Source organism: Telopea speciosissima, chromosome 2 (genome assembly GCF_018873765.1).
Source record: "Telopea speciosissima isolate NSW1024214 ecotype Mountain lineage chromosome 2, Tspe_v1, whole genome shotgun sequence".
Lineage (NCBI taxonomy): Eukaryota > Viridiplantae > Streptophyta > Magnoliopsida > Proteales > Proteaceae > Telopea > Telopea speciosissima.
In genome coordinates, this window is record NC_057917.1 from 82,990,274 (window position 1) to 83,016,444 (window position 26,171).

Consider the following 26,171-nt stretch of genomic DNA (forward strand, 5'->3'; position numbering starts at 1 on the left):
ATAAGGGTAACGGATTCCATGTTAAGCCTCTCTTTCGAATATGGCCAAATGTTACGAATCCAATACACCGATATAGTTAAGGAGACATCAATTGTTGGTGCGTCAAAACTCGCAATGTATACTCACATCGATAAAGATCCTTCAAATCAAGGAACCGACCGTACACTATTTATCGAAAATCCATTCCAAAATCAACATTCAATAATACATATGTGAAATTCTCATATAATCCAATTCAATACTCACATTGTATGTACATTTACACGTATGCCTTGGAATTTCCATTCATAGGTGCACACAATAAGACAACCATATGAATAGAGTGATCAATCCCATACTTAGTCGTGAACAGTTTTAGATTAAAACTTAAGGACTAACTGGACCAATTAATTAATCATACAAATTAATTTATTTAACCCATGCAAATATGGATTTTTTTTTTGATGATTCATACAAATATGGATTTGATGGACACATTTGCAACACATATGCCAATGGAAATTTTTTACCACCCACATTTGTGGTTCAAGTGATAGACATGATGTTTTCATAAGAAAAAAGTATTATATGTAAATCTTCTTTCATCCATCCATCTTCATCAGTGGTGATTGGATTATTTAAAGGTGAATGCTATCGCTAACACCCGTCCTCTATTACATGAGATAACAAATACTCTTCCCTAGTTCAATAATAGGTCAGATCCCATAGTTGAAGAGATTCTTTATTAATCATAGTGAAAAGAAACTCGATCCCATTTTGGATTTTGATGATAGTTTTGGTAGGCAGCCTTGAGGCCCTAGACCCATGGCAGCATGGATGGTGTTGAAACTTTGTGGAAAGCTAAGCGCTAGACGTCCCCTGCCCAAATGTTAAAATTTAGAATAATCTGAGCTTATGAAACGGCAAAATAAAGAATGGTGCACGAACATAAATTGGAGGGTGTGGCCTCAGACAAAGAGTGAAAAATCTTATTTTGTGTTTTTTCAAATGAAGAAATTAATTAAAGATTTAAGGATGTACCTACATCAGAAAAAACTAAAACCTTTGAAACTCCTATATCTATTACCTATTTCCAGATTTCTCAACGAATTCAAATAATGGTAGGGAACCGTCGAAAGATTCTCTTGGTAGGTCTTCATGTTCCAAACTTTTTACCTAAAAATAAATACTATTTTTTTGAGATCATTCTTGTGGGGGAACCCAGGGCCACGCATATGCAACAGTCAATGAGAACATGCATTGGTATTTTAAAAGTGAAATTTCCACATTTCATGGGGGTGAGATAGTCATTTTGTGCCCACTGTGTCTGGACGGGGCCTGGCCCCACATAGAACATTTTCCAATTTACTTTTGATAAAACAAGAAAGGGGCGTTGTTCTCTGTGTCGCAGCCCGCAGCGCAGACTGCGCCCAAGCACATGGGGGTGGGCGCAATGACCACCTTGCCCCTGAGTGGCAAGCCCATGTGCCTGGTGCAGCCTGTACTGCGGCAGAGAGAACATTCTCCCAACAAGAAATTTGTGAAAGTTTTTCTACATCACTTAGCGTACACTTAAATTTTTGCTACTTATAAGAATGATGTGGAGGTTTCAATTACATGGATATAATTAGGGCTGCAAGTTTGGCCCTGTCGGCCCGAACCCGCCCTAGCCCGCCCTGAGCCCGAACAGGGCCTGGGCTAAGATTTTTGACCTTGAGGGCGGGTTAGGGCCAGAAATTCCTAGCCCTGAGTCAGGGTTGGGTCGGGTCAGGGTTGAGACCTCGGGTTAGCCCGATCCTGATTTTGGCCCTGAAGAAATTTTTTTATTTATTAAAAAATAAAAGGTATTATATGTATATCAAGTACTTAGCGCACTTGACAGTTTGTATTGTGTAAAATCCAGTAGGCACCAAAAGGTCTTGGGTTCAAGCCTCTTTTCTTACATCCTTTGTCTTGTAATTTTAATTTAATTATTGCAGGACCAGGGTCAATCAGGGCGGACTTGAGCTGGGCTTGGCCCGTCAGAGTCAGGGTTAAGGTCAAGGTATTTAGGCCCTGAATCAAGGTCAGGGCGGGCCTGGGCCCAGCTAAGGGCACTCAGGGTTGGGCTAGGGTTTTAAAAAGCCCCGCCCAACCCAACCCTGTTGCAGCGCTAGATATAAATCATATAATCATATACCTTCTCATGGCTAATTTACATAAATTGAAAATGGTACGTTGTTACCAAAAAAAAAACATAAAATTGAAAATGGTAACGTCACCTTCCAAATGCCAAAAACTTGGGGTGCTTGTGTAAGCACACGCTAGTGTAGAAAACACCGAAAAACTTTTTCACTTCCGTGGGTGAGAAAAACCAGAGACTAACGTCGGAAGAGTTAGGATAGTAGGATACCGAGGGAGGAGGAACGACGGAGATCAGTGAAACGAACCTGTTCGTTTCTGCGACATATTGCAATCGTCGTTCAGAAGGAGAGAGGGCTAAGAAAGAAGGAAGAAAAAGAACGGACAAAGTTGTTGATTGCATCTCGTCGAAGAACTTCTGCCGGTAGGGAGAGACGGAGTACTTGGTGGTGGGGGAAAGGGTAAACTTTTATTGGTTGTGTTCCATTTCTAGGGTTTTAAAAGGACAATGGACACAGTTCAGCCAGCGGATACTGTGATGGCGGAGGCTACGCACCCACCGGAGCCGCCTCCCCAGACAGGGATTACTCAACCCGGAATCGACAATATCCCGGCGACCCTGAGTCATGGTGGACGGTTTATACAATACAACATATTTGGCAACATTTTTGAGGTCACCGCTAAATACAAACCTCCTATCATGCCCATCGGAAAGGGAGCCTATGGTATCGTATGGTATTCACATTTCCCTCTGTTTATTTTCGCAAGATCTCATTTCCTTTTCCGACGATGCTTTCTGATAGTATATATCGCGCATTATATTTATATATATCTCTTTCTCTATATTTTTTTATATATACAGTTCAGCTTTGAATTCGGAGACAAACGAGCAAGTAGCAATCAAGAAAATCGCTAACGCGTTCGACAACAAAATTGATGCAAAGAGGACTCTTCGCGAGATAAAGCTCCTTCGTCACATGGATCATGAAAACGTCAGTGAGTGATAACCAGTGCTTTTACATCTACCATTTCATTGGATGTGAGTTGTTGAAGATTAAACATGGTCGGTCTCGTGTTTTTTGCTGGCTAAGCACTGTGGTCAAGATTATTGCTTGCTTGAGATGGATGTAGATTTGTTGCCGGAGAATTGTGTTTGAAGGATTATTTGTAGAAAAAGTTGAATCAAGAATAGGCTGGATCCAACCAGCTGTACCACTTTCTTCTCTTTCCCCCCCCCCCCCTTTCTTTCAAACTGAAAAATAGGAAAGAAAGCTTTAGCACGTGAGTATGAATCCGATAGTATTTGATGTATATTCAATGCACAGAATATACATCGAAGAATATATCTTTTTGTTAAATTAAATCTAAGGTGTTTACTGGTAAGGGTACCTTAAGTAAGAAGCTGAAGGCATAATATCAAACAAACTGCGTGTGATTGGAACTTTTAGAAAGATTAGCTCCATAAATTTAAGTATAGGAAGAACTATTTCAGTGTTTAGCTTACAGCATTTGTTCCTAAACCATGGTGGTATTTGTAATTAAAGTTTTGAACTTTTTAAGATTCAGGAATGGATATATAGGAGGCTCTTCACTTCTTCAGAACTCCATGAATTGGCTGGAAAGTATCAATCTTTCATGACAACATCTTGGCTCTAACGTGATTACAGATAACCTATATGTGTGGCATTCTTTTGGATTTCATTCTGGACAGAATTTAGAATAGAGAGTGTCAAGAGAAATTTGAGAATATCGTCTGAGATGGTTTGGCCATGTGCAACGGAGGCCTGGGGATGCCCCAGTAAGGAGGAGTGATCTGATTCCGATTGAAGGAGCTAAAAGAGCTAGGGGCGGGCCTAAAATGACCATAGGTGAGGTTGTGAAGAATGAAATGCATAGTCTGGGTCTTGTGCCAAGTATGACCTCAGATAGAGCTTATTGGAGGGCAAGGATCCACGTTGTTGACAACATATAGCATAGATTTTCCTGACGGCCTGGCCTATCCTATTTCCTCTTACTTTCATATTTCATTTTTCATTTCTAACTTTTCTCATCTCATTTCTTCTTTTTTGTTTATTCTTCATTTCTCTTACTTTCCTTTCCTTTGGTGAGGATCTCAATTTTCCCTACTTTGTTTGGAAAGGATCCATGTAGCGGACCCCATTTAGTTAGGATAAGGCTAAGTTGTTGTTGTAGTGTCAAGAGACATTTGAGCATATTGGATATCTATCTACTGTCTTCAAAAAAGGGATCTGAGATCCGTTACCATATTTATGCCCCCCCCCCGGTGATAGGTGAAGCCAAAATAAATTTAATCTCTTATTCCCTTATCTTAGAGATGGTGTGAAACTAAAGTGTGATGGAAATTGGAACACCTTCGTGATTTGGTTTGTCAAGATATATTTATTGATTAGTATAAGAGTTATAACATTAAGGCGTGAGAACTGAGTTTAGGATGAAAAGATCAGAGGTGGTTGTGTCTTCTGGTTGTAATTTTTTGGATTGATAATCTTCTGTCTTTACCATGGCTTTGAGGCCGGTTTCGACCCTGGCCAAAACCGAGATTTCCCATGTTTCGATTGAAACTTATTTTATTATTATTATTTTTTCTGGGCCAAACTCAAATTGTCATGGCTGATTGAAACTGGTCGGAATTTGGTATTTTTTTGGTCAAAACTGGTCGAAACTACCGAAATATGCGAAATATTGTTGAAACTAGTGGAAACCTGGTCGAAACCTTGTACGATCCAATATTGACCTTAGGTTTCGTCTCGGAAAGTGTTGAACCCAAGATATCAGTTTCAACTGAGATTTAGTTCCATGGTCTTTTCACTGTTATAATCCTAAAGTTTTGGTTCAAATCTCAAAGATTTTGATTTGTGGAAAGACAGCCTCAATCCTGGTGGATTTGAGCTCTGGAAGTGCTGAAGAAATATCTTGTTTAACCAAATTGACTAGCTTAGAGTGGTGATACGGATCAACTACTCTGTTATAGGTTTTGCTTTTCTTACTGCAGGTTTCTCTTGGTCTTCTGGTCTGCCGGGGGGGGGTCCACAGACATGCTCTCTGTTTCGGTTGACATTCATGTCAATAGATAGGGTTTGAATAGAGTATATGGGGTTAAATCAACTTTTTTTTCTTTCTAGTTTGGGTAGGTTAGGAGATGTGTCCAATAAAAATTGGTTATATGTCATGTGATAGTAGTTCATAAAAAACATAGTGGTACATAGAGGTACATGCTTATGCAAACAAGGTAACTCGGATCAAATGATCACTAAACAAACCCCAAAACCAAACACGAGGACTATCAAAAACAACTAACAAGGGAATAGAATTGCTAAAAACAGATTCATGTCTTACAACCCCTTTCTTAGTCAACACATCCACAGCCTCATCTGCACTTCTACTCTGCCAATAGAACTGCATGCTGATTTCGGCTGCTTGCTGACAAATTAGCCTTGTTATGGTCATAACTCTGTAGTTCTCTCCTCAAATCTATCCGTTTCAGAACTTTATCTGAATTCCCTACTTGTATAGCTTGAGACCAGCTCCTTGGTTAATAACAGGTCTTATCAGGCTTGGAGCAATCAACTCAGGTCTTGTAGAGTCTCTTCCACCAATGGGACCTGAGAAGACGTCAATCACTCTTCCAATGTGAAGTCTAATAACTCCCCTAATGCCTATATATTCAAAATCAGAAAAAAAAAGGTATATAGAGGGGAAGGAGACCACATCTGCAATACTAATTCTATGTGCAAACAGCTCCATTTCTCCTGGGAAAAAAAGACATTTCCCTTAAATCATGTCTAACTGATGGGAGTGTATATATATATATAAATAAATAAATGGATTCCTAATTACTCTCTTATACTGACTTGACTTAATAGACTCAAAACAGAACTTTCTCTAGCTAAAATATAGCTAAATTTAACTCAAACACTGAAGTAATAATCTCATGTACTGGCTTCAACCCCACTTTATGGATATAATTAAAGTTCAATGCAAATAACCCATAGACTGGTACCCCAAGGCCCTAGAACCTATTCCTGGCCTAAATGGAGTCTTCTTAAGCCCAATTGGACAGTCTCGGCTGCATCATCTGCAGAAGCAAGTCGGGCTCCATGATTGGTAGTCCCTGCTACATCGGTATGTTCCAGATCGGAAATAAACTGAGTTTCTATTTTGTTCTGTTTTCCTGAATCCGTAATTCTATTGTTCTGTTCTATTACTTTTATGTCTTCAGTCATGAAATTTGTTATCAGTCCTACGTCTATACAAGGTCAGATATGTTTTCCATATTCTTAGATCTTTTTAGTAGTACCTATCCTTGGGCCCGTGAGCAGTGTTGATGCAGATAAAACACAAAAGTTGGCTTTTTTTAGTAGAAATAAGCCTTGGGTTGGGTTCTGTACATATTGGGCCTTTCATCCAATGGGTTTTCATTTTAATGGCCCACTTTAATGGGCCTAGAATATGGGGTAGGAAGTAGGAATACAGGATTAACTTTATCAGTTTAGTTAGTCATATTTCTTTATTTATAATTGTTATTAAAGTGTTTTAGTTGGGTTGGATTAGGTCTCTATGAGTCCAACCTTGTTTTAAGTTGGTTTCCTTTATTTTAGGATGAGTTTTAGTAATAGCCTACCTGTGAGGTAAGCTATTTGCTGGAGGAGTTTTAGGCCTAGTTTGATTCTTGTTTTGAGTTTTCTATTTAAGCATACGTAAGGGCTACGCCTTGTACATGAATTTGAATAAGGACAGATTGGCTTTTGCTTTTGGCTCTCTGGTGATTCAGAATGCTCCCTGCTGTGGTGATTCAGTAGGCTCCTTGGTGGTCATTCCAAGGTTGGGGTACTGGTGGTGATCCCAGCTCTGCAGATCAGGTGGTGATTCTTGATCATATCCTTTCTATCTGTTCTTTCTATTTGGTTTTAGTTGCAGTTTCCCCTCTCCCCCGCCCCCCCCCAAAAAAAAAAATCCCATCTTTCCCATCTCAAGTTGGATTTCTCCAAATCTCTTGTTTTAAAATTGATCTCTAAATGCTGATTTCAATTCTCTATTCTGTTATTAATTTTGAACTTTGTGAACTTTCCAAGTGCAACCTGAAATCGTGCTGCAAATAGGATTCATACAATTTTCAGATTTTTGGTTTTGTTTTGGCTATTCTCTTTCTATGTTCTGCTATTGGTTCAATCAGTTATTAGAGCCTTAGTTGATCTCTGGTTAGAGTCCTAATTATGGCTATCGATTCTGCAGAAATAGAGTTTCCTACCTCAACAAGGATCCTCTCATATTTTTAAATCCAGTTGTTGGATTTGAGTCAAGCTTTGCAGTACTAACTCTCAGTCCATCACTGACTTTTGGCCAGAATTTGAGCATAATCAGACAAGTCCTCTTTGAGTTATTTAAATTTCTCATAATCTGGTTGTCCGTTTTCCTGTTATCCTGTTGTAAGCTGATCTCCCATTGGATTTCTTTGGTTTGGGATTAGATCTGCATTAAGTGTGAAGTTCAAGTGTTGGTGATGCAGTTGCCTTCGAAATGATCCACTTTTGAGACGCAACTGGCCCAACCCTGCTTTTTGGTCCAAAGGGGTTGGTAGTTGACATAAGATGTACATCTTTCTTTTATTTTATCCTTTTTTTTGGGTGAATAAAAAATTCATTACCAAAGAGAAGAAAAAAATACAGGGATCCCCTTAGGGGAGCAACAACAAAAATAAGGTGCCAGACCTCACGGAGGAGGGGCAGCAGCTACAAGAGAGACAGAAGAGAGCCCCCAGGAGACAACTATAAGCCTGTTCCTTGGGGTGTCAGGACAAGAAGAGGGAGGAGCTGAAGATAGCTTGGCTTTAATTTCAAAGGAAATGGAGTCCCAAATCTGCTGATAGGACCGAGATTTGGAGGTTCATTTCCTGATATTACGCTCCATCCAAATATGGTTTAGCGTTGCACAAAAAGCCATCTTTCCGTAGGAATTATTTTGGTTAGTTTCTTTATTTGAGATGTTGCCTAGATTGTTTAGTTTGCATTTTAGCTGGTTTCTATGATGTCGATTACAGGTCCATGTGTCGCCGCAGGAACTGGACCCCAAAACCCAGCCCAGTGTAGTTGTGGGAAGCAGCCTGGTTCTTGGTTGGTTCAATGGATCAGATTTCTAATTTTGAGGAGCATATCATGAGGAATGAGCAAGAACTTGTCCAGGTTCATCCCCCATATCGTCCAGCATATTTTGTGGAAGATTATCTTCAGATTAGCCAGCATATTTCCAGATTTGAGGAGCATATCATCCAGCATGTCAAGCCAATATTCTGCTTACATTATAGGGATCGACCAGCTTTATTTTTGGGAAGTGATTGGCCATATTGACTAACCCTATTTGAAGAGATATTTCCAGAATAAAATTCTGCCAAAGATTAGCCATCGTACAGCCTGTCTAACAGAATATATTCTTCTTGCATGGAGCAGATTTTAGTAGATCAAAGACAGAGTATATGATGTGTAACTTTAGTTACACTGTAATAGATGATGATACAGTGAAAATTGAGGAGAGAGAGATACCTCCAAGTGACTATTTCAGATATCTGGGGTCTATTATACACAAAGGAGGAGTCATAGATGAGGATGTTTCACAAAAAATTAAAGTAGGATGGATGAAGTGAAGAGATGCGACTGAAGTACTGTGTGACCGACGCATTTCTTTAAAGCTTAAAGGAAAATTCTACAAGACTGTTGTTCGACCTGCCATGATGTATGGGGCGGCAGAGATGAGGATGTTAAGATGGATGTGTGGCAAAACTTGGAAGGATAAAGTGAGGTACGGAAGTATTAGTATTAGAGCTGATGTAGGAGTTGCCCCGATCAGCGTCAAGCTCCGAGAATGTCGTTTGAGGTGGTTTGGCCATGTGCAACGGAGGCCTGGAGATGCCCCAGTAAGGAGAAGTTATTTGATGCCGATTGAAGGAGCTAAAAGAGCTAGGGGCAGGCCTAAAATGACCTTTAATGAGGTTGTGAAGAATGACATGATTAGTTTGGGTCTTGTGCCAAGTATGACCTCAGACAGAGCGTTTTGGAGGGCAAGGATCTACGTTAGCGACAACATTGTAGCTGAATTTCCTTGTTTTCCTGGGCTATCCTCTTTCCTCTTACTTTCATTTTTCATTTTCAATTACTTACTTTTTTATCCCATTTCTTCTTATTTTAATCTTCATTCCCCTTACTTTGTTTTAGGTCTCTTTAGTTTGTTAATTAGATTGGGATACCTTGTAAGTAGTTTCTATTTAGGAAAAAGTTCAATTTGTGAGGGATTCTATTCCACGCAAGGAAGACCCCCTTTGATGTAATCAATTTGAAGTTTATAAATAAAGGAAAAAGGGGCTGAAACAGCCAAGTCGAGTTTGAGAAAAAAAGAATGAGTTTGGTTAAAGCCATTAATGGCTGTGAGAGACAGGTACGGTGAGAGGCCGTGGGTGAGAGACCCATCCCTATCCCCCTTCTTCTATCTATCCGTCTTCTTCTACCTTTTATCTTCTTTTCCAATCAATTTGTGTGTTTGGTGTTCTGCTGCAGCCTATCATCGATCCTACTGTAGAGTGGTTCTTACTTGAGCCGTTGCTACATTATTCTGTTATTATGTAAGGGAGTTTTCATTATATTGATGTAATACGATGGAGAGATAGAATGAATTGAAATATTGACTTGGCTGAAGTGTTACCTGCGTGTGTGTTTGCAGCAGTGTTACTTTCCCTTCCTTCTCTTCTTCTTCTTCCTTATTGCCCTTCCTCTCCCTTTCTTCTATTTTTTTTCTGTTACTGTTCACCATACTAGCTGTGTTGTGGGACTTGGTTGAGTTCTTTGGTACTCCACCTAGGCAACTCAAATTGACCAGGAGTTTCAGGGAGTAGGTTGTTTTCTCAGCGCGATTCAGACTCTCGGTCCCTGCCCCAATTAGTTTCTCTTATCGTCAGATCTATCACCTGCAACTGTGGGCTGTTACTACTGCTTCCTGCAATTTCAGAAGCTTGTCTTTAGATTGATGCTTATTGGTTGGTGTCTCAATGATCTGAATTTGATAGAGGAAGGCATTACGAATCTTCTTCGACCTGTTCCTGCAACTTAGAGGCCTGGAATAGAGGGTTGTGTCAGTCGGGAGAAGAACTCCTTTGCTGGAATTTCAGTTTTGATAAAGGTTGAAGAAGGGTTTCTTCCTTATTGACCTTGAAAGATTTTTTTGCTGTTATTGACACCCTACCCTTATATTTAGTTATTTACTAACTCCATTTTATTTCACTTCCTCTTTATTTGAATAGAGGAACTTCAGTTTTGATAAGGTTGAAGAAGGGTTTCTTCCTTATTGCCCTTGAAAGACTTATTTGCTGTTATTGACACCCAACCCTTATATTTACTAACTCCATTTTATTTCACTTCCTCTTTATTTGAATCCCAGAATTACCCTTCTACGTATAACTTAGTTCCATCTAAATCCAAATTCGTCTCTTGTGTAATCTTGAACTACTGTTTTATTACAAGATTGCCACTCCCCTCATTAGTTGACTGTCATTGTGAAAGTGATTGGGTTCTATACATGTTAGGCCTTTGATCCCATAGATTTTCTATGTAAAGGTAATTAGATTGCATGCAGGATTTAATGTAGAACCAATTCAGGGTAGAACTAGTCCCAAATAACCCAGGAATAACCAGCAATACAAAACTCAGATTAGGGGTTGAACCAGAAATTAGGGGGTTAAGAGTTTTGTCAAACCAGCCAATGGAAAGGGGATAAAAAGGGGATCGAAGGAAGTGGAAAGTGAAGTGGAATGGTGGTCAAAGCCCAGCAGGGTTTGATGGAAGGATATGGAGATATGGGGGTTCAGATATGGCATTAACCTTCAACTCGCAGGAGCAGCACAAAGGCCCTCAATCGAGTGGACACAGCAGCAGCAGCTCTGGAACCTGATTGTTTCTTGGCTCAGGCTTCAAGAGGTCTTCACAGCACTTGTATAAGCTTCAGATGGCAGCAGCAATAAGAGGAAATCAAGCAGGGATAGGAATAAAGAAAAGGGGATAAAGATAGTTCGGCTCTCTCAGCCAGGTTTCTCAACCCTTCAAGTCATGAGAATCACTTGAGAAGGAACACATAACTTTGCATAAGCAATCTTTCATTCAACTAATCAATCGTGGGGTGGCTGAGAACAGCCTTACAATTAAAAAGGAGCAAAAACTTGATTCCCAAGAAAAGACAGAAATAGAAACTAAGTATTGACTAAATCTCAAGAATTAGAAACTACTCTAACTAGGACTGAAATAAAAAATAGAAACACAATAAAATCTTCTAAATCTTCTTAATTTTTCAAATCTCCCTTGTGGGACCCACTTGGATGACTTAATTGTTGCAGCTGAAATCTCCAGCCTGTGGTCCCCATCAGTTCAACTTATTAGCTTTAGAAGAATGACAAAATTGCCCTTCACTTAAGAACTTGAATAACTAATACTTAAAAGACTAATCTGCCCCCACAAATTTTTCAAGAAATATTCTCATCAAACCAAAATAAAGGGGCTGTGACACTGTTCACGTGAACAGTGTTTTGGCCTATTCTTCTTCAGGTTTTGATCTACATCAGGATTAACTGTTTTAATTCCTTAGTTTTATTTTTATGTAGTTGGCGGTCATGTGATCACTTAAGTGATCATGTGACTTGGTTAAGTGGTCATATCACATATGACAACTTAAGTGGTCATGTAACTATTTAATTATTATGTAAGTTGGGCTGGATTAGGACTCTGTTTTGAGTCTATTTCAGTTTCGCAGTCAGTTTAGGTTACCTAAGAGTAATAGGTTAAGGATTGGGTTCAGACTTTCCTTTTTAATGTAGGAGTCTATTTTTGAGTCTTTTATATAAGGTTGTAAGGGGGGCAAGTATTGTACACGAATTTTGATATTAATGAAAAGCTTTGGCTGCTCTTCTTCTCCATTGAAGATTTTTGCCTTGTGTTTGATCAAGGTTGGAGGGATTGGTGTTTGATCCGATTGACACCTTGCAGTGGGAAGCGCGGGTGGTTCGTTGGTGGGATTGGTATTTGATCCAATCAACACCTTGCGGTGTGAAGCCCGGGTGGTTCTTTGAAGCTCTCTTTCAAGTTTTAGTTCAAGTTTTCACATTCAAACAAGCTGCTGCCAAGGATTTTCTGCAACAACAGTGAGTTAGAAGCATTCCCCATCCCCACAATTCTTCTTCTAACCTTCTATACACCCAAACTAATGTAGCCCTAGATAGGTAGGAGGCCTAGGAGCCAGATAACATGATCAATAGCAAAAGGGGTTGCTGGTTCGAATGGACAGCACTAGGTTTTAGGTTAATTCTAGGGTTTAGGATGGGAGTTTGGGAATGGGTCTTATATGGCTTTAATATGCAGGTCTAGGGGGTTAGTATGGGATAAAAATAATTGGATTTGGTTAAGTTTGAAAAATCTGCAGAATTAGGGTTAGGATTTCGGGTTTTAGGTTTAAGGATCTAGGCTGAAAACTAGGGTTTAGATGGTCAGATGGGACTCAATTGGAATCGAGTGTAGGAGGGAGAGGGAGGGATGTTTGCTGGAAGTTTGTCACAGATCTGATGGTTGGAAGGTGAATGCTTGGGAATCAAGCTAAAATTTGAAGGAATAGTTGCAGGTTTAATGGAGGGGATGGAAGGCTGGCTGTAGTGATCTGATTGGGTCGATGGGAAAGGATGGATTAGGTTAGAGGATGAAGAGGGGAAGGATATATGCAGGAAACTAAATTACTAACTGGTTTGATCTCCTTCAGAGGCAGCAGCAGCAGCTTGTAGAAGCTCGATTGAAAAAGAAGAAGAACCTCCCGGTACTGGACAGACGCAAGGAGTCGTGAGAGTCCACTCACCCTTCACCTTGAGATCCACAAGGCAACACTCACACAAGGGAGCAATGGCAGCAGCAGCAAAAAGCAGCAAAGCAGCAACAAAATTGTATTTTTAAAACTCTAAAATTATGTGGGGGAGCCTCCTATGTTTTCTATTAAAAATAAGGGCCTAAGGGCCAAGTCCTAATACAATTTAAATTCTCTCTCTCTTCCAAAATCGTGGAAGGAGTGAGTCTAATAAACAACTTAAAACAAAAAGACCTATTTACCCTAACAACTTAAAACACTTTAAATAGCTGAGATTCCTAAGTAACCAATAGGATATAAGATCCTACTAGCCAATAAGAACACTTCACTTAAATTGGACCAAATTGAACCAATTGGATGCAACCAATTTGAACCGGTTCAATTACAAAATAGAAAATAAAACTAAGTATAGAACTGAAATAAACTATCCTAAGGCTCCTACTAAAACCCTAGGTTTAGGGTGGCTTCCTCAATTCGAGGAGGCTTGGATCTACATCACAAACCCTAAGTTTCCACCTTTTGTTTTCAATTTTTCCAAGGCCCAAATTCTGCCAGACCAAACCAGCCAGCCAAATCACACCAAACTTTGATCGAATTCTCCTCACATACTAAGGAAAACTCGATCTAAGTAGTTCCCTCATCTGACCATCATAAACCCTAAAAATCCATTTTTGCCTCTTTTCAAAAACCCGAAACTGTAACCTGAACCTTGCTGCCGATTCATTCCAGCACACTTCCCTCCATTAAAACTTAATGTAACCTTCACTGGAAGGCTTCCCTACATCAACTTACTATAACCCTACCATCAAACCCTAGGTCGCATCAAACCCTAACCCTAATTTCACAATTTTCACCTATTTTGACCTAGCCGAATTACGTAGTGCATAGCAGATCCTAGTTTACTAGCTTCTAGTTGGTCTCCTACCAATATAGAACTACATTATTGATCCCTTGTGAACATTGTTATAATAGTTGTCACGGCGTCTAGGCGACCCAACATGTTGGAGAGGATCCAAAATCAAGGCTCCCAAGGCATCCAAGGTGCCCGCCTAGGTGACACCTTGACAACTATGATTGATATAATTATCAAACTGCCACAACATCTTGATTGTTGAGTTTTCTCATTCGGGTGGGCCCACAGCAACCCAGCTTGGGTTTTTTTTGGAACCAAGGTTGCACCAGTTGGATTCAGGCTGCATTATTTTTTCCCCTTCTCCTCTCCTTTTTTTGGGTTTTACATTTGAGCTGAAAAATCATATAGTTCGGAAAGAAGGAAAATCTTTTTTTTTTTTGGGGGGGGGAGGGGAAAGGGGTTTGCTGCCAGGCTGTGTGGTCCCTGCACCAGCACAGACCAATGGGAGTGCGCACATGAGCATCCAAGGGGAGGGTGGGGTGGTCATTTCACTGCCCCTTGTGAGAAGGCACCAGGATGGTGCTGCCAGTCAGCGTTCGTTTTCCTTGTTTTTTCTTCTTCAAAACACTTTTTCTTTATTTTTTTTGTTTGGTAGCTTAAATGAGCACATGGTGGATACAGGGATAAAACAAAAAATTTTCTTGCTGTTGTAACACATATCATATAAAGTGGAAAAAAAGAGAGCAGTCTCCATCACTCTTCCCCATCAAAATAGTGATACATAACCTTGACAACTCAAAATAAGACCAGAAAGAAATTAATAGAGGGCAAGTTAAAGTAGCTACTCCTTGGAAAAATACTGTCCTACTTCACAGTAGAAGCTGGTAGCATGAGTTGGTTTATCAATTTCCCGCTCTAATAACTCAGACTGACTTGTCACTTACTGCCTCTGTCTTTATATATTTGTTATTTATGGCACAACTGGCATAGTTACTTTCAAACATTTTTAGACTGTGTGGTTGTTGCTTTCAGTTGCCGTAAACAACTGGATTTATTGTTTGGCATGCAGTTCGGTTAAAAAATAATTGACTCATGTGGCCTTGATGTGATAATCTATTACTGACAGATTTATTTGACTTAAAATACAGGTTGTAGCAATCAGGGATATAATACCACCAGCTCAAAGGGAGATTTTTAATGATGTTTATATTGCATATGAGCTGATGGACACTGACCTGCATCAGATAATTCGTTCCAATCAAGCATTATCTGAGGAGCACTGTCAGGTAATATTTCAAATTATCATAGTAATGGAATTCAGAGACAACCATTATCACACTGTTGGAGACTTCATAGCTGACATGTGTTCGCTATTTTGTGTACCTGGCAACATATAATCCTGAAAATTTGCCTTCTTAGGTAGCTCCTGAAATGATTCAGTTGGAAGAACTCTAAAAAAAGGGCATACCTAGTGCACAAGGCTCCTGTCTTTGCGGGGTCTGGGAAGGGTCATAATGTACGCAGCCTTACCCCCTCTGCGCGAAGAACTCTGCTATGCCTAAATTGTTACCTGAATAGCCTCATGATCTAACTTTTCCTTTATTTGATATTCCCCAACTGAGAGTTGGGGGTTGATAATAATGAGTGGACAGCCCATATGCGGCCCTTTTTACTGCAAATTTCCTATTTGAATTAAACCATCTTCACTTCCATTGCCCACCTTATTGGAAGGTGTAGAAGACCTACAAACAAGGTTCGATATTTCGGTTTCGACCTTGGTTTTAACCCTGGTTAAAACCGTAATATTTCAGGTCAAGGAATTAAGTATCGAAGCGTATCGTATCGTCTCGGCCGATGCGTCTCGGTATCGGTCATGGCCGAGATGAGACAGGTCGAGACGTATCTTTTTTTTTTTTAAAATGTAAATGTCTCGAATGTATCGGTATGTATCGACCGATACATATCGATACGATACAATACGGTCGATACGTATCGATACAGACGAGACATGATTTAAACCATTATTTTATTATTTTTGAAATAACGATGCATATCGAGACGTATCGAGACGTCTCGGTATGTATCGACCGATACATATCGATACATACCGAGACGTCTCGATACGTATCGGCAACTTAAAAACCACATGGGCCCAAGTCTTCTCAAAACAGAAAACTCGAGCAGGAGCAGGCTGGCGGAAAAAAAACAGTTCCAGCTTTGAGAAACCATAAAAAAACATCTTTAAACTTGGTTTTTGCCAAAGATTTGTTGAGGGCTTTGATTCCTTTGCCAAAAACGATCCTAAAGGAGGTGAAATCTCATCATTTGCTGCATCTAACAGCCCACATTCGAAATCAAAAGGTGTTCTTGAAGGGCAAGGTAGGTTTTTTGAAAAAAACTTGATTCTTTTGTTTAAATCTTTGATTTTTGGTATTTTTTTTGCTATGATTCAAAGGGAATATGTTAAACTAACTTAGTATTGCATTCTTTGTATACATTTACAAAGATTTGAGTTCAAAATCCATGTTTCTTTGCATTTTTTACCCAAAACCGAAAATTGCTTCTTTAAAATGATTTTTTTTTAAATTTTCTTCTAAAATTTAAAACAAATGCTAATGTATATAATATATGTACTATATTATGTATAGATCTATCACATTCCAAGAAGATTATATATTTACCCTAAAATCTATAACAATAGTCACTCCTATTGTTGAAGACCCTTACAGACATGACTTTGATCCACCCCGAAATTCTTCATGGCAATTGAGTGACTTTACATGTAAGAAATTTCATCTTTTAATCTTTTATAACAATTTCAATGTGCCGCATTTGTCTGGTTATTGATTATTCACAATTCTTAGTATATATGCATGATATATGACACAAATTGCTTGTTTATATTGTTTTTATTGTCCAAAAGTGTATTTCCATGTGTATTTTGATCATTTTCATGCGTTTCTGCACCGATCGATACGATACGATACGTCTCTTAAAATCGCCCGACCGATACGATACCCGATACCGATACTTAAATCCTTGTTTCAGGTTGCTGCATGTTTTGCCCAAACATTTTGTTTGGCTATTTTGGTGGTCAAATGGCCATATTTTGGCCTGAAACTTCAGGGAAACCTTAATTAAGAATTTCTCAACATATTGAAACCTTTAGATTGTAAAAAAACACACCTAAAATGGTAGTTTGGTTTTGTACCCTGGGTTGGTAGTGTACCCCTTACCTTGCTGTATACTTGTCAAATATAGCCTATTCTACAGATAATTTAATATTCGTGCACACAAAATTTAATGAAAACAACTAAAATATGCATTAGGAATGAAAAAAAACCATTTAATATTACACAATGTCAAAGTGTGACAAGTACAAGCGTACGGCCAAGGTTAAAACGCTGCTACGGAATCGTTCCTTCGCTCATAATCCCTTGAAACATTTATCTTTAGCAAAAAAAAGTACTGCATAGAGTTTTGGGAAGGCTTGAAACCTTTGTTATGTATGTGCATTCTGGGCAGGTCGCAAGAAGCCGCTGCTCGAAGTTTTGCACTATGTAACTCAATCTATTGACCATTATAGGGCTATTGGTGGATGAGTTATAAAAAAGAATAGACTCTTAGATAGAGGAGACTTTAAGGAGATTTTGTCGAGATAAGGCAAGTAAGGGTGTACTTCTAAGTTTGAATCATACACAAATATTGCTCAAATGCGACAAATCATCGCTGTAGATTTATTGTAGTAGTCCCTAACACTTTGTTCCACCAATTAATGTAGGTTATTTGGGCAAAAAGTTACCAAATCTGGGATTTTTAGAGTTTTCCCCCTCTAATAGGCGAAACACTCAAAACTCACGAAATGGGTCAAAATTTTGACCCATTTCGATCGAAACATTACATTTCGTTGGGCCATTTTGGTGGTCAAATGTGACCATATTTTGTCTTGAAATTTTAGGGAAACCCTAATTAAAAAGTTCTAAACTCTGCAAGTCGGGCATTAGTAAGCGGTCCATAGGTGCTACCATCATTTGAGCATGGCAATTGGGCCCCTCCCCCTTCTTCGTCTCCCCTACTAGCTGCCTTCTGGAATGCCCTTCCTTCCATTCCAAGAAGGCCCTGTGGTCAAGGTTTAAAATCTCATTTCGTTTCGGGGTTTCGGTCTGACCGAAATTTTGTCGAAATGTGGTATTTTTTTTGTGGGTGTAAAATGCCCAAATGACTGAGATTTCTAAACGAGATGACCGATATTTCCGAAACAAGATCGAAAATTTTAAAATATTGCATTTTGTTTCGACCCGACCGAGATACTCGAAATTCTTGAAATCTCGACCGAGACGAAATGAGTTTTTGTACTATGTCAAGGTTTAAAATTTCTTTTCGTTTCGGTATTTCGGTCTTATCAAAATTTCCGAGATACCAAAATTTCGTCGCAATTTCGTCAAAATATGGTATTTTTTCTGTGGGTGTAAAATGCCAAAATAATCGAGATTTCCGAAACAAGATGACCGAAATTATTGATATTTCCAAAACGAGATGACCAAAATTTCCGTAATTTTCGAAATATTGCATTTCGTTTCGACTCGACCGAGATACTCGAAATTCTCAAAATCTCAACCGAGTTGAAACGAGTTTTTGTACTATGCCTGTGATAGGGGGGATGTTGTTGCTTGGGACTTGGTTAGATCTCGTAGTCCCTTATCTCCCTGGTTTAAGATAGTTTGGTTCAAGGGCTACATCCCTCGTCACAACTTCAATGTTTGGCAAGCCCTCTTCAATTGCCTCCCAACGCAGTCAGTTCTCATTCACCTCTAGATTCCCGTCTCTCCTTCCTATTGCCTCTGTTGGAATTTTAGGGAAGATGTGGATTGCTTCTTATTTTGTTGCCCCTTCACCTCTGCAGTTTGGAAAGGTCTCTTGATTAAATGCTGGCCAAGCAGAAGAATCCTTCCATTAGCCAGAGAGTGGATTTGGGTGGATATGACTTATGCCGACAATTCTATTTGTGATGTCGTCGGCAGCTTGCCTTTGGTGCCACCATCTATCACATTTGGATGGAGCGTAATCTCAGAAAATGGGCATTTCCATCTAGATCCTTCGAGCAAATTTGGAAGTCCATTTCTTTTGAGGTCTCCAGTAAACTATCTTTGGTCTCCTCTCGTAGTGTTGTTGATTCCTCAAGGAACATGCTTATTGTTGTTTCTTGGGTTCCTTATTGCAGCCCTCTGTCGCCTCTCCTTCACACGTATAGCTCTCCTATGTGTTTTTTCTTTTTCTCCTTTTTAAGTCCTCCTTGTATCTCTTTCTTCTTTTGGTAATGAATTATTTATTCAACAAAAAAATAAAAACATTTTAGAATCTTTACCCTTTTGTATACCTTTTGAAATATAGTATAGTCTACACAGAATTTTGTATTAGAACACACAAAATTCAATGAAAACAACTAAAATATACATTAGGAATGGGGAAAACCATTTAATATTACACAATGTCAAAATGTTACAAGCGTACAAGTGTTACAAATAGTCAAGTGAAGTGTACAATATGCTCAAATGCGGCAAATTGTAGCCGTAGATGCATTGTAGTTCTCCAACACTTTGTTCCACCAATAAATATGGTTTGGCCCCAAATACCAAATTTTTGGTTTTTTTTTAGAGTTTTCTCCATCTAAATGGCGAAACACTCAAAACTCACGTCGGTCAAAATTTCCTTTCCATTTCGATCAAAACATTGCTTTTATATGCACTGTTTTGTATCGAAACTGAGTTGAAACCGGAATTTGGTTGTTATTAAAGTGAAGTGACATAAAATTTAAATAAAACCAACATGGAAATTGTTGCAATCGTTACCAAGAATAATTGTGCAACTAACTGAATAATATGCTAAATAGGTAACCCAGTGCAACCTCTACATGCTTTATTTAATACAAGCAGTTTTTGCTTGTAGGAAGTCCAATGGTTTACACCGACTTCTAATGTTTTATTTTTAAAATTGTCATTTTCACTTGTCTTTTTCTTCCATATTTCACCATTTCTTACATGAAAATAACTCCTCCCTTGGATTTTTTTTTTCCTGCAGTATTTCTTGTATCAGATCCTCCGTGGACTGAAGTACATACATTCCGCCAATGTTCTGCACAGGGACTTGAAGCCTAGCAATCTCCTCTTGAATGCTAACTGCGACTTGAAGATATGTGATTTTGGGCTTGCTCGTATAACCTCAGAAACTGATTTCATGACGGAATATGTCGTTACAAGATGGTATCGGGCACCGGAGCTGTTGCTAAACTCAACGGAATATACTGCTGCAATTGATGTATGGTCGGTGGGCTGCATTTTCATGGAGTTGATGGACAGGAAGCCTTTATTTCCTGGCAGAGATCATGTGCACCAGCTGCGTTTATTAATGGAGGTTAACTCATCCTTCTCTTCTCTTTTTTTTTATCTCCACCCATCGTTATAATTTTCAATTTTTTTTTAACTATATGTAAACTGTTAAATGGAAAGAAATGAAGATGCAGTTGAGCACTATGGTTGATAACACATTTACAGTGCATGAATAGTAAAAGGTGCAATACAATGAATGTACATAAAACATTAATTGTTTTTTATGAAATCAAGATTATCTTTTTCATTTTGTACTTGATTCTCCACTATCATTGCCAATTTGGCCTGTAATTTCCCTTTCAATCATCATTTATTGTAAAAGTGCACATAAGCAATATAGTATAGCCTACTCTAGACCAACTAAAAGCAGCGAAATTCATTTGTGGCACTGACAGAGACTTCATCTGTTAGTACTTCCTCATATTTGTTTTGTGGAAGACATCTACCGGAAAAGTCAATGCAGTCACACATCAAGAATAGGATCTATTTTGATCAGTGATGGGTTGAGTTTAGTAATTTTATAATTTATAGTGTAATGGGCATAAACCCAATGTCCAAATCTGGGCTGTTGGGGTGGGGGAAAGGATATGAAATTTGTTTTATTTTATTAGTTCAGCTTTTGGTGGGGTCCTTATATAGGAGTCGATTAGAGTTATTGTCTTTGGAATATTTTTTTGTAGTATTTCTTGGATGTCAAGTAATTGGTTACGGTTGGTTGAGTTGGTAACACAGTAACCAGTACCAAGTAATGCAGTAGCAGAAGCTCGGCTGGATAACAGGATCATGTTTGGAAGTCCAGATTGAAGAAATCCAGGTATATTGAGTCCAGCAGGGGAATAAGGGTCTTTAAGTGGTAATTTAGGGTTGTTTTTGTAAATATATATTTATTATTATATGTTTTGCTTTGTCAACCGATAACAGGAGTAGGAGATTGGGTTCAGTCAGTCTTAGTGTGAAGAGAAGGAGTCTTAGTCTCACAAGTCTATACAAGTATATATGCTGTAACCATTTGGATGGATTTGCATTAGAAAAGAAGTTTATTTGTTTCTCTTTCTATGGTTATGGTGTAAACCAGTTGGCCGATTGCACTGCTTTCTCTCTCGTCTCACTTGCTCTTCCTGCTCGAGTCAATTCTGGATCTTCTTCCCTGGTCTGTCTTCCTCCTCTATTCTTCTTCTTTCTATTTTATCTTTCTGGGCAAGTTTCTTTCAACTCTATCAGCTGTTCTGTTTTTGGACGGTATTTTCAGTTCAGCAATATTGGGATCATTCTCCCTCATTCCTCTTCCTTTCATCCTGAAATTTTGTGCATTGGTACTCCTCCTAGGGGTGACTCGACCTGTAAATTTTGGGTGTTATTAGATTGCGTGGGTTGGGAGTTCTATTGTCAGTTCAGACCTGGTCTGGTGTCTTCCGCGAAACACAACTTCAGTAAATGAATATTAGTTTCCTAGTTGTTCTTTCAAATGGTCATAGGCTGTATTCAAGAGGGTTGGAAGGTGGGATTCACACCATGAAATTTCAGGCCGATTGGACTCCATATGAGTGTGTTCTCTACTTCTCTCACCTGCGATTGAGTTGGGTTGCCGTGAGTTCTGTTCTGTTTAACCGAAGGAAGAGTAGAGACCAATTTTCCTCACTTGCAAGGACAGAAATCTGTAATTACCTTCCACCCTTCTTCCTGTAGTTTAATTCTATTTTATCCCCATTCTAGTTTTATTATCCAGAATGGTCTTTCTTTCAAATTTATTTACTATTTGGTCCCATTTCCTGTTTGCCTTTCCCAAAAATGTCATGAACTTGATAAACACTGATTCTTTTCTTACCGAGTCCGACCGAGTTAGGCTGACTCCAGACGAATCTGGCCAATTCCGGGAGAATTCAGATCGGATTCGATGGATGCTAATCCCATACTTGATTTTGAGTTTTTAAACTTGATCGATAACCCCTTGCCTTTTTTCTCTTCTCAAGCATAAAGATACTCAATTCTATACATCTATTTTCCCATATTAGTTTATTTCCTCCATTTGAATGTGAAATTTATACCTCTTCTACTGAAATGTATCTCATCAAATCTGAACCTGGCATCAGATCTATTCCTTACCTTTGGGTCCATCAATTACAGGTTGTTTTAATCCGTCTGCATCATAAATGCACAGAAGATCTACTGCAAATCATATTTCTTTAAAATACAGGGAATGGAACCAACTTCATTTAATATTTAATATGAACAAATATTGGCGGGAAATTTCAGTATGCTGCACCTATGTTCCGTTGATCCCCACAAATTCCTTTGAGTTAAGCACATCAATTTGTTGGGGTATATCTGATATCCATTCAGATCTTTGATACATTTTATTATTTTTTTGAAGGAAGGTGAAAAAACACACATCTTTGATGTGAGGCTTGTATACTACTCAAAAGCATGTGTTTCTTTTTTTCCGAGTATCTCAGGCAGACAGGCATGAGGGCACATATTTGATATCATTGTACGAGAACTCGCGAGATCTCGCCGAGTTTCTCGGTTTTTGGAAAAGCCGAGCCGAGACAGCCTGCGAGTCTCAAAAGTGCAATATCTCGGCGAGATCTCGGTTTCAACCCATTTTTTTAACCCACCTGGGCCACCTACCACTTAAATACCTTACCTAACTCGGCAAAACTCGATATATCTCGGCTAGATCTCGGATCTCGGATCTCGGGTTGATCCAAAGTTGAGGCTTCGAGTTGGGAAAAAAAAATGCACCAACTCTGCGAGATCTCGACTCGTCTCGGTTTTTCCAAGAGCCGAGTTGGTACCGAGACCCGAGTTTTAGTACCTTGTTTGATATGAGGCTTATATACTACTCAAAAGCATGTGTTTCTTTTTTTCCAAGTACCTTAAGCTGACAGGCATGAGGACACATTCTCTACAGTTTGTTTCAGTCTTCTGACTCCGATGGGTAATGATTTCCTATTTTTAGGAAGAGCACACAGTCTATCAGGTGTAATCCTTCTTGTTCCAACACCAATAACAACAACAACATAGCCTTTTCCCAACTAAATGGGTGGCCGCATGAACCCTTGCTCTCCAATCAGCTCTATTCCACGTAATAAGGTGACACCAACTGGGTGCTTGCCTAGATGACCAAGGCGAGGACGCCTAGGCAACTAACGCGCCTGCCTAGGCTGCTAAGGTTCTTGAACACCGAGGTGATGCCTTTAAAATTTTGGTGGTCTCATAAATTTACAATTGCTGGATGCCTCCTTTTGCCATAAATAACATCGCTTGACATTATCAAAATCCTTACCCCGTATATTCTTAATGTTGAGAACTTATCAAGAACTTCAATCCACTATGAAACCTTCTGCGCTTGGCAACTCTACTACCTGAAATCCAGTTAAATATTGTATTTTAGGTTGCTCCTCATTCATAGTAGAAGCTTCTGAAGATTTCCTCTGGAGATTAGGCAATTGGATTTTGTATCATTACAACAACAACGACAACAACTCAGCCTTATCCCAACTAAATGGTGTCGGCTACATGGATCCTTTCCTTTCAATCAGCTCAATTCGAAGTCGTACTTGCTACAAGGCCTAAACTATGCATGTCTTTCCTCACCACTTCTCCTAATGTTATTTTAGATCTGCCCCTGGCTCTTTTAGTTCTTTCAATCTGAATCAAATCACTTTTCCAGTATTGGGGCATCCAAAGGCCTCCGTTGAACATGGCCATGCCACCTCAAACGACTTTCTCGTAGCTTATCATGTATCGGAGCTACTCCCAAATCAGCTCTAATATGGTCATTCCTTAGTTTATCCTTTCTAGTTTTGCCACTCATCCATCTCAACATCCTCATCTTCGCTACACTAAGTTTATCTATATGATGTTTCTTAACTGCCTAACATTTTGCACCATACATCATAGCCGGTCATATGACTGTCCTATAAAATTTTCCTTTTTAAGTTTTTAAAGAATATGCCAATCACACAACACTCCGGATGCACCTCTCCACTTCATCCATCCTATTTTAATATTGTGAAACATCATCCTCTATATCACCTTCTTTATTTATGATTGAGTCCAGATGCCTAAAATAACCATTTTGTAGAATCTCCCTCTCATCAGTTTTCACCACCTCATTATCTGTCCTAGTGTAACCAAAGTTACACACCATATACGCTGTTTTCGTTCTACTTAACACTTATCTTAAAACCTTTTGATTTCAAAAGGTTGTCTTCATAACTCCAACTTGGCATTAATCCCTGCTTTTGTCTCATCCACCAAAATAATATCATTAGCAAAAAGCATACACCAAGGAACCTCATCTTGAATGGCTCTGGTTAAATCATATATAATAAGCACAAACAAATAAGGGCTTAAATTTGATCCTTGATGTATCTCAATTATAATTGGGAATTCACTTCCTTGACCTCCCATAGTTCTTACACTTGTCACCGCACCATTATACATATCTTTAATTATGTCCACATATTTACTTGAAACACTTCTCTTCTTGCAATCTTTTAATCTTTCCATGAGTCTCCTAAGTAAGTAAATAGCTTCTGTCGTGGATCTTCCTGGCATAAATCCAAATTGGTTCTCTGTAATAGTAGTTTCTTGTCTCAGGTGGATTTCAATAACCCTCCCCCATAATTTCATAGTATGACTCATTAGTTTTATGTCTTTATAGTCATTGCAGTTCTAAATATCACCTTTATTTTTGTAAATCGGAACCACGATGCTGCTTCGTTCATCTGGCTTTTTTCTTGTGCTCATAATCTTATAAAACAACTTGGTTTAGCCAAGATAAACCACGTATTCCTAAGCTCTTCCACACTTCTATTGGGACCTCGTTTGTGCCTTGCCTACTTTCATCCCCCTTAAAGCTTCTTTTACTTCATACATGCTAATTTTTCGTATATATCTACGACCAAGGTGTCTTGATGGGTAATGCAGTCTTCCAAAACCCTATTACTTAAAATTTCTTCATTTAGTAGGCTGCAGAAATAACCCGCCCATGTCTTCTTAATGTCTTCATCCCTTATTAGTACTTTACCATCTTCACTATTAATACATCTAACGTGATCAAGATCTCTACTTTTCCTTTCCCTCACTTTAGCTATCTTATAGATAACTTTTCCCCCTTCTTTTGTGCTCAGATTGTTATAAAGATTGTCATATTTCTTTGCCCTTGTTTTTCCCACAATCTTTTTAGTTTCATTCTTGACAAATTTATACCTTTGTAGATCCTCTACATCCATAGTCCTTTGCCATGTCTTAAAACTAGCTTTCCTAGTCTTAATGGTTATTTGAACCTCATCATCCCACCACCAAGTCTCTCTTGATGAATGATGTTTTCCTTTCAATTCGCCTAGGACATCGTTAGCAACCTTCTTAATACAAGTAGGCATCTCATTCCACATCGTATTAGTGTATTAAGGCACATATCCATGGCCACTAATCTATGTTCTGTGGATTTTGTATAATTAAAAAGTGTTGTAAGTTGAAAATTTTGGTTTTAGTTTAGGTATATTCTGTCTCAAGGGTATACTTGTAATTTGTAAAGTTTCTCGCTATTATGGGGCCTTATTGTTCTGCATTTTTGTTTAGGTTCTCTCCGTTTCATGCGTGAATGGCGGTTCTCAGACCAGGGAATCTTCCTCTCTATATAGAGATTATATATTATATATATAGGCTAGAATGCTTCGATCGATAGAGCAAGAAAAGCTGATCTACGACCACCCTATATAAAAGGGTGGTCTACGATCAGCTCAACTGCTTTAGGGTTGTAAATCAGGGGTGGTCTTAGATTAGAAGCAAGAAAAGGCCTACCACTAGATAAACGGGCTAACGCGCCCATGCAACCATGCAACGGCTGATCATAGATCCCTATGGATATCAGCAATCATTCTCCCAAATTAGTTTCATCATGGTATTAGAGTCGGAATCAGTCT

General features: G+C 38.9%; 1 protein-coding gene across 1 annotated transcript in view; it reads left to right on the plus strand.

Moving 5' to 3' along the window:
* Positions 1-2,313: 2,313 nt before the first annotated feature.
* LOC122651795 (mitogen-activated protein kinase homolog MMK1) overlaps positions 2,314-26,171 on the plus strand; it is a 30,719-nt gene continuing 6,861 nt past the window's right edge. Inside the window, exons 1-4 of the mRNA XM_043845332.1 lie at positions 2,314-2,835; positions 2,963-3,092; positions 15,001-15,138; positions 19,931-20,263. Coding sequence (XP_043701267.1) covers positions 2,609-2,835; positions 2,963-3,092; positions 15,001-15,138; positions 19,931-20,263 — 828 coding nt within the window. The 5' untranslated portion in view covers positions 2,314-2,608. The remainder of the gene's footprint in view (positions 2,836-2,962; positions 3,093-15,000; positions 15,139-19,930; positions 20,264-26,171) is intronic.